Raw genomic sequence first — 9,444 nt, 5'->3', positions numbered from 1 at the left:
TTGATTCTGTGATTCTATTGCAGTTACATGTTCTTCACTTCTCATACACCATAATACTGCTTTTGCTCCCTGGAAAAAGTGTTTGAGGGAAAAGAAATGTGAAATGAAGATGAGAAGAATGGAAACCAATCACATCAGAAAAGATAAAAAGACATCTGAAGAATGAGAGATTATTCTGATTATTTAGGCACAACAGTGAAACTTGAAATTTCTTGTCCTGGACAGAGTTGTAGTTTTGGACAGGTTGCATGGAATGCAATATTGAGTGACTAATTGCACAGTAACCAGGTTCCAAAGACTGGTGATTCTTTATGCACCCTGATAACATCATCTCAGTGTAGGATCTCCCATTCTTTTAATTCCCTCCCTGAGAAACTGGAATTAGGTAGAGCTGCTTCATGGGGATGCTGTCTCTCCTCATGAATGCATCTCTTTGCAAAAAAAAAAAAAAAAAAAAAAAAAAAAAGGTGCCTTTCAACATGGAAAGGAGTCTTGCAGTGATAAAGAACTCTCAGACACCTTTAGGAAAACTCATATGGTAGAAAGGAAGGGAAACAGGATACTTAGTTTAAAAAGAAGAATAAGTGGCCACTGAAAGTACCATGTGCAAAAAAAAAAATAAAAATAGTTAAGAGTCTGTCAGAAAATTGCAGCTTATTTGCTTTGCTTTGTTCCCTTTAAAAGAGAGTTCTGAGCAGGAAAGAAACCTGCGTCCCAGAACCCCAGGTGATTTGTGATTTTTTTACTACCAGGGCTTCTCTTCTCTTGTTTTGTCATTACGAAGACGTCTGGGGGTTGGAGTACAACAAAACAAAAAGAGCACTGGCAACACCAGCACAACAAGGGGGCAAAACCTGTAAGAAGGTTTTGAGCTGGAGCCAGTCAGTCAAGGAACAACGCTGTGTCTTCTCAGCAGGAGCAAATGCATTGCCACCATTCCCTGGCCAGCAACATGGAAAAATGCATTCCTGTACTCCTTCAACTCAGCTTTACTCCAGGAACAAACAAAATGTCAGCTTCCCTAGGGAATCCAGATATGTCAAAAAACAACATTAAGGACTGATATTGTCCAATCCAGCCCCTTGACTGCTCTGCTCCAGCTACACCTTTCTTTGTATGCACTATTAGAGGAGCTCATTAGTTCTGGGCATCAGGCAGGCTTTTATTTCAAACACTCCAAATCTCAGAGAGCATGAACCATGCCTCTGGGGAAAGTTAAGAATCAAGCTGCAAGCTCCTTGCACTCATTTATTCGGCCCAGTGTTTCCTCTGACAAGGAAGGTTTTCGCAGGCCATTCGCAGCAATGCTGAATTAATAAACACAAAAAAATTAGATTTTGTGCAGGGAGGTTCTTCCCTGTCTTTTTTATTTTAAGTTTAGAGCAAAAAATGATTTTGTTCACATAAGTGGACCCACCTTTTACCAAGTGATTTTCCAGGAGCTGTTTGAACTTTTCTTTGCAGTAATACTGGTTACCAGCTGATGCTTATCCTTTACCATCACTTCCTCTGGTTTCTCAGGCAAGAAAATATGTAAAAGTAAGTGGTTTTAATAACTGGAAAACAATGCAAGAAAACATAACCCAGGTTTGACTTGTTTTGCAGGAATTGTTAAAATGTTACAGAGTCCTATTATTCAGATACACATCCAGCAAATTTGTTTTTCCCAAATTCAGAACTACTTTCCTAATCTCCAGAATTTAGCTAGGAATTTACTAACCTAAAGATAACTGTAAAAGTAATTTCAAAGCTATCCAGTAAAATGGCTTTTTTCTTTATTAATTTCTGATTTTTACTGCATCTTACAGGCAAACCAATAGCTTAATCTTTGGCTGAATTCCAATGAAACAGTATTTCTGCTAACAGTTTATTAAAGTTGCTTCCTTATTATTTAGCATCCAGTTTTGATATTAATAATTTAGCTCATATAGCAATAGCTGTCAGAGAGTAAACAACAAAATAGCAACTGCTATTAGAGAAAGCAAAAATCAGCCAAGCATGAAGAATATAGTAAAACTGTTAGACAACAAAAATAGCAAATTTTCTTTCAGTTACAGGAATGGACTGCCATTTTTCTATCTGGGGAGTTTTGGCCTTCCTGAGTTTGGCTCTGCTTGTTTCATTGTCACTGAATATTTCACACTGTATGAAAAAGAAGCAAGGTAAGTAATGTCTCTTTGTAAGGAATCGAGTTTTAGTGTTTGAAGCTGTCCCTGCCCAGAGATATCAAGTCGGCAAAGTGATTCTTCTGAAACTTAAAGTTATATTTTGGCAAGAATGATTTTACTAGAGAGGATTTAGCTTTCGAAAATTTTTAGGAGAGTCAGGTATGATTATAGAATGACTGCTCACTGCCCGATCCACTGCTAAAAACAGGTACCCAAATCCATTCTCTGAAGGCAAACTAGCAGAACAAGAAGAATTTAGTTCTGACTGAATTTTAATTTTTTTAAGTATATTTTTAATACCTGCGATTTCCTTGCCTTGGAAGTATACTTTTCCTATAACTGGTTATTATTTATACTTTGATTTAAAAATTATTTTAAGTAGATGCATTGATACAAAATGGATTGGAGAAAATTTTCTCCTCCCCAAATTCCTGAATGCTCGTTTAAATTTCAGATTTCATACTGATTTTTATGCCTTATCAATGTATTTTGGAAAAACATTCTAATTGCTTTTCATGATGGGATTCTACTGTATTTCTTAAAGCAATGTGTCTCTCATATGACTATAGTCACACTCTGGTTTTGGATGAAATTAACTTTTACTTTTTTGGCAGATTGTGCCAATGCAGCCTGTCTTATGCATGCAGTTCTGTGGTTAGGAAGTTGTACAATCCTCACCATACCCTTTACCCAGGGAAAACTGCACCTGTGCTGTACATGTAGGGGTGGGCAGGCCAACACTGGTGACTTCAGCAGGGCTAAATACACCTGGGTATATAATTACATAAACAGAAGGCCTGTGCTTATAAACTGAGCTCAACAAGTATTAGAGAATCACACATTCACAGGATATTAAAAGAGTTGCTGGAGTCTTTTGGGATGAGTGTGGGTTGAGCTTTTTGGTTTAGGGCTAATGGGCAGGTATGTCTGTGAGGCAGAACCACAGTCCTTTATAAAACTAACCTGACCAAGGTTTAGGTCAGAATGGCTGGTGCTGCATTACTCATCGAATTGGAGCTTACTGTGGTAAATTCTGGAGTCCTGGAGCAGAGTTAAGAAAATCAGGCATTCCTGAATTATTAATCAAGCTCTAGCATGAAATCTCTTTGTAGCCATTGCCTCTCTGCTTCAGTTTCTTCATCTGTGTGGATCACAGGATCTCTTTTTTCAGACATACCAGCAGAACTAGTTAAAATAAACAAACCCATCACTTTGTAATATTAACATGATTCACCTCCCCAGAGAAAATCTGAGAGAAGAAGATGAGGGAGAAGCAGAAGGTAGAGGACATAAAGAATGAATCATATGTGTTATGATACATTTTTTGGGTACTGTAAACTAATGTAGACTTTGCAGCCACAGCACAGGGCCATAACACAAACATTTCTTGTATTTGACAAAAGTATTTGAGAAAAGTAGAGGGACCACTGAAGATCCTGAGAATCGGAGCTTTCAACTGTATTCTCTAAAATAAAATCAAAAGCAGGCCTGTAGAGACAATTATCTGAAGTGTTCTAAAATAACATGCTTCATTTTCTCTTGTTTTTTTAAACAAATTTTCCAGCTAAAATGCATAAAGAGTACAAAGAGGACAATCCAAGGTAAGTTGCATTAAAAAGTTTCTTTCTGGCAAGGGTAAAATATGCAATAAATAATGACACATGGCTTTGGAGGGATGGCATAGAGGAAAATTCAATATCTCATACAGTCTGCCTGGAAAAAATCATTTTCAAAAAAACTCAGGGAAAAAAATTCACATGTGAGATACATCCTCCGGTCGTTTTATCAACAATGAAATAATTGCAAGCTAATACTGTAATTTTATCTGAATGTGCAAGATACTGAGCTAAACCACCATTATCTATCACTTAATAATTCCATAATAATTTAAAAGAACTCTTAGCTCTCACAAAACGGTGATAAATTACAGTTTGATAGTCAATACTTGTGGAGCAATAATTTACATGTATTTACATTTCATAACCATCTTTTACACATGGCCAAAAGCAATAAAACCGTCTGTTTACAGCTGCAGGATACCTCATGAGCTTTTACACAAATCTGTTTCAAGTCTCTCTCTCTTATGCCATACAAAAAAAAAAAAAAACACAAACCAAGCCCAAATTTTAGAAAACAGATGAATGAAAGTCTCATCTCAACCCAAATATAAAAGGCCTTTGAAACAAAAACACAAAAGCCTGCACCTCTTACCGAAAACCAGTTCTCAATTACAAATTTTCTTGAAATTTGGAAGTCTCTGGTTGTCTATTACTGCCTGTTCAGATGAAAAATACCACTGAATGTGGTGTTAGAGCACGACTTCACTCCCTTGATGAGATGCAATGGGTGCAGTAGAAAATGCTTCCCACTAGCAATTCCCATTTTACAGACCCACCTAGAAACATTTTCAAATAACACCAGCTAATGAAACACAACATATAATTAAAAGTGCAAAGCTGAATTTGGCTTCGGTCCTCTCTCTTTGTGTTGATATGAATATTTTATTTGAATCAAGAGGGGATCTTTTAAGAACATCATCCCAAAAGACATATAGTGCTTTAGTTTGTATTGCAGAGTGGTCTCAGAGGACATGAATTGGGTTCCTTTCACTGATCATTAATGTTTCTTACCCTACCTCAAACTGTAGCTTAATAGTCCTGAGTTCAGCTTTGTGCTTAATGAGGTTACAGGAAAGGAGAGTTCAATTCTGGGCTAGGAAATAAATCTCTCATGAGGATACCTACACTGCCATTTCTGCCCCCTCTGATATTTTTGTTTTTATTTATAAGATCACAAACAATCTTCTATATATAGATACACACACAATCTGCATATGTCCATAAAACATTTACTAAAATAGAGTAAATGAGCAAAATAGAGATTGGGGTGTTAAATAAAGCATATTCTGTGATTTAAAATTATTTTTTCATTCCCTTGTAGCTGTGATGGCTATGACACAGAAGATTATCCAGTTTACGGCAATCTCAATCAAGATATTTTAGGTAAGCTTCATTTTAGGAACATATGTCTATATTTTATAGCCATTGAGTGGCTATAAAAATGCATGATTAAAAAATGACGACCGACATATTTTGCATTTCTCAAATGGCAAACTTGAGAATCTACATATTTTCAACTATTGTTATAATTGAAATTATTAAAAGAAATTATTAAAAGATACTTAAAATGCAAACCTTCATATTGCACTACTATTTATAAGAACAGATCTCATACCGAGTTTGATTTTTTACAGTCCATATGGTCCTGTTCAGCCAAGTATCTCAAAACAAAGGGCTTCTCTAAATGTAAAGCTGCACTGACTGAAACAACAGCTTGATCTATGCCTATTAAAGCAATCTAAAGCACATATTATTCACAGTCCAAGGTCAGTGCTCCCACAGAAGCAGGCAGAAACAAACACATACCAGTTCTGTGCTATGGCTATCCACACACCACCAGCAACATTGACAAATGTGCAGAAGCCCAGCAGCTGAATGGTGGGCAGGCAGCTTGGCTTTGCTTTACTGTGCTCAAGTTAATCCTTGGCAGAGAGGCACCACATTAAAGGCTGTAACGTCATATAACTGCTGCGAGAGCTAGATGTGCTGAGGGTTTGTCTCTAGAAGTCCTTACAGAGTTAAAGCAGCATTTAAGTAGCAAGAACACAACTTCTTCTGCAAGCCTTAATTGGGGCTAAACAAAACTAAAGCACTCAAACTGCAGGGGGGAAAAAAAAGCCCAAACAAACCCAACTTTTTCATACACAGTTTGCATAAATTTAATTAAGTCAACACTCAAATGCAGTGACATTGTAAAAGTCTGAAAACTGTAAGGAAGTAATCTGTTCTACCAGTGGCTAAAATGAGATATAACATGAGAAAATAACTAGAACCAATTTCACAGAAAACTGGAGTAGACTTAGGAATAGAAGATAATCACCAGCTGCTGCAACTCACAACCTCTTTCTCAGGCAAAGAAAAAGCTTCCTGTCCTGAAAAATTCATCAGTATGTGGCTACCTCTTAATTGCAAGAAGTCCTTCCACTACTCTAAAATGACGCCCATATAGTGAATAATGAGAAACTTCTCCTTCATATGAACACAAAATGATTTTCATTTTCACAGTATGTGACTGAATTTCTTAGCTATTTACCTCCTACAGGAGGTATACCTACCCTCCCTAGGGGGGGATCTGTGTGTGATTTCAAACCAAGCACAAACCTCCTACCAAAGCAAACTGGGGCGTGTGCATTCTCTAACAGAGAGAATCTGTTGGTCTGATCTTTTAAGACTCAGTAGCATGTCTAAATATTTTTTTTTTTTGCTTTGATAAATTACAGGAGAATGTTGTTATGAGCAGATGAAGTCCCAGCCTCAAAGACCAGTTAACCAGCTACAGGTATTCTTAATTTTAGTTATGGATTTCTTAGTTAGGATAATATGGTCTGTTTCCAAGTTCATTTATCCTATAACAGTATATAACAAAAACCTTCACACTCTCACAAAAATTACCATGCATTAGTATCTCAGTTCATCAAGGTATTTCAGTACAAACTTGATCTTCCATTCAATCTGAGTCATTAATAAGGAAGCATCCTTATAGACAGTTCAGTTCCATGCAATAGAGCATAATAAAGCTCAGCCACAGGCATGCAGGTCATGTGGCATTAAATCTGCATCCATAACCATGGCTTATGTAAAGATAATTTTATTTGGTTTAGTTATCAATCAAGGGAAACCACAAGCTTCACCACTTGATACTCATGAGTTTGACTGGCTTTCTCCTGTCCAGTGCAAAATCTACATGCCTTAACTCGGGAAAGATTGCTTTCTATTGATTTATGCTTTGTTGAGATACCTGTATGCCTACAAGCACATAAGCTTCAAATGAAATTTGCCTGTAATTGAAGCATTCCTAGCATCAATTTCCTGAGTTGACTGCCATGTATTGCATAAGGACTGATTTTCAGACTCTCTCACAGGATATTTCCCTGTGAGAGGAAAGGAACAGCAGGTAAAGAACAACTTTTTAAATCTAGACATTCCAATGTCTATAGTCATTGATGGTCTGGCTTGAAAAGCACAAAAAACCAGGGGAAGACACAAAAAGCATACATTGCTGCAAAAAGCACTAAAAATGAGATCATATATACAGGCAAGAATAATCCATCTTTGGTTTTCTGCACAAACAAAGGCTGTTAATAGTATTGTTAATAACTGGATTCTAACAAAAAATTTAAAAAATGAGAAGAAAACCAGATCAATAATGTCTTGCATCCCAAAGAACCTGGACTTAGTACATAAGCTTCTCTTCTTCCCACAGAGAAACTTTCCAATAATACCTTAATGAATTTTTCCATATTGCCACTATGAGTAATTTACCATTAGCTTATATTGATCTGTTTTCCATGTTCCCACAGTTTAATCATTCATACTTTTAATGAGTTGCTTTACAGCTAGTTTACAAAAAATTTCAGGTAGAATTATGATTTGAGTATAGACATACTTGAAGTCTTAGATATAAATTTAGAGCAAGGATAACTACTGAAAGTTAAAGTGAATTTTCTTTTAGGTGGAGTCTGCCAATCAGATGTGTTATGCCTCACTTGATCACAGTGCCAAGGGAAAATGCAGAAAACCAAGGAGAAAGAAAGATCCTTCATTAGAAGATGAAGAAAGATCATCTAACCCCATGCTGGCTTCCAAAGTTAGCATTTACCTCAATAGTGAGCAGCTGGCTGCTGAAAACACGGCAAAAGTAGAAGCCATTCATGATGATCCCATCAGATTAATGGGCTTGATTCATAATACAAAAGGGGAGAACTGAATATGTAATGAACTAAATATGCAACCATAAAGTGAGATTTGCTATTTCATTCTGGAGGAACAGTGAAGGATTAGGGATAGTATTCCAGAAAACTGACATACTAAACAGTGGTATGAAATGGGTAAATGTTCCAAACTGTCTGCCAAGCATATTTATAGACTAAGCAAGACAGAGGTCCAGACTGCCACTCAGATGCATCTGCCCTTCAAAAGACAGTTTGAAAGAGCTGCAGAAGCTGGTAGCTCACCATTCACATGGTAGTGATTCCAGTAAAAATCAATCCTGTTTTAAACAATCATCATCATCTTTCAAGCTGTTTTAAAAGACTCCCTTGTTGTCTACAGAGCTCTAGCAGAGTACAATTCTATATTAATTTCAATGCTTTTGAAATGAGATTGTGTTTCATACTTGCACACTTGGTGATTAGTTGTTTTACCAGTTAAGAACTGATCTGCTTTTCCACATTGTAAACTTTCTGACTGCAAACGCTCTATGGCAATGACTGGAGAATAATTTAACAGCTGATTTAAAGTAGTAATTGTATATCTCATGAAACTTAGCAGTATCTTTATATACTTTTAGTTTCCTCTAACAATACTAGAATACATCTCAAACCTCAACTCCTCTACTACTGTAATATTGTATACAGATGTACTCAAAGGTCCACAAAGACATTATCAAACCATCAATAAAAATAAATCTAGGGAGGATTTCTTCCTTCTAATACTCATGTTTACATTCCTATTGTTTTCCAGTGCCATTCTTACTATTTTACAAAAACAAAACAAAACCAAAAAGATCTTTTATTTTCCCAAACCCTTAACTTACTGTGTGCACATTCATTTGAAGACTAAATTCTGTAAATGGTAACTTTTTAGTGAGTATCTATTTTTATATTCTAGGAGTCATTAAGTAGTTGCAGCAGGAAACTAAGCAAGTTGATGTACTGTGTCCGCCTCTAGGTGTCAGACACTTCCACCTTCTCAAAAAAAACAGGATATTGGAGCCTTTAAAATCCACACAGATTTCTGCCACACCAAGTGGTGGCAAGAAGCTTGAAACTCTGAAGCACAGATCCCTAAAACTGCGTGAGGTCCTGAAAGAGACAGACCTGGAAACAAAAGGCCCATAGTACAGAGAGCAAACACCACCTAACAGCAGAAATGGATGGATACATCAAGGGATAAGACAGATCTATGGGGGGGAAAAAAAAAAAAAAAACCAAAAAAAATCAATGGTTAAATTCAACCTGTCAATTCACTCTGATAACTAATTTAGTGGAAATGAAGTACCCACTTCTCTCATTGAGTGTACATGTAACAGTAAGTCCACTTCGTGGGATTTAAGTACATTTACTTTCTTTTCTAGTCTCAGTCTTCATTGTTTAGTCCAGCTACGTGTTCACACCAATTTTCATCAGCTGCTTTCCCTTACAACATAGTTTTTTTCA

At 36.5% G+C, this 9,444-nt stretch overlaps 1 protein-coding gene across 1 annotated transcript; it reads left to right on the top strand.

Annotated features, from left to right (window-relative positions):
* The first annotated feature begins 2,051 nt into the window (after nucleotides 1-2,051).
* On the top strand, nucleotides 2,052-8,313 carry LOC134055647 (T-cell receptor-associated transmembrane adapter 1). Its single transcript, XM_062512058.1, has 5 exons — nucleotides 2,052-2,162; nucleotides 3,733-3,769; nucleotides 5,109-5,170; nucleotides 6,508-6,566; nucleotides 7,740-8,313. The coding sequence occupies exons 1-5, from the start codon at nucleotides 2,060-2,062 to the stop codon at nucleotides 7,992-7,994; spliced, it is 516 nt and encodes a 171-aa protein (XP_062368042.1). The 5' UTR covers nucleotides 2,052-2,059; the 3' UTR covers nucleotides 7,995-8,313.
* Nucleotides 8,314-9,444: the final 1,131 nt, after the last annotated feature.

Source organism: Cinclus cinclus, chromosome 2 (genome assembly GCF_963662255.1).
Source record: "Cinclus cinclus chromosome 2, bCinCin1.1, whole genome shotgun sequence".
NCBI lineage: Eukaryota > Metazoa > Chordata > Aves > Passeriformes > Cinclidae > Cinclus > Cinclus cinclus.
Note: the sequence above shows the minus strand (reverse complement) of the source record. Positions and strands in the feature narration are given on the sequence as shown.

Excerpts from the sequence above, each read along its gene's own strand:
- LOC134055647 (XM_062512058.1), top strand. The coding sequence starts at position 2,060 with ATGGACTGCCATTTTTCTATCTGGGGAGTTTTGGCCTTCCTGAGTTTG. Across the intron at positions 2,163-3,732 it reads CTGTATGAAAAAGAAGCAAG|CTAAAATGCATAAAGAGTAC; the intron begins GTAAGTAATGTC and ends CAAATTTTCCAG. Across the intron at positions 6,567-7,739 it reads GACCAGTTAACCAGCTACAG|GTGGAGTCTGCCAATCAGAT; the intron begins GTATTCTTAATT and ends ATTTTCTTTTAG.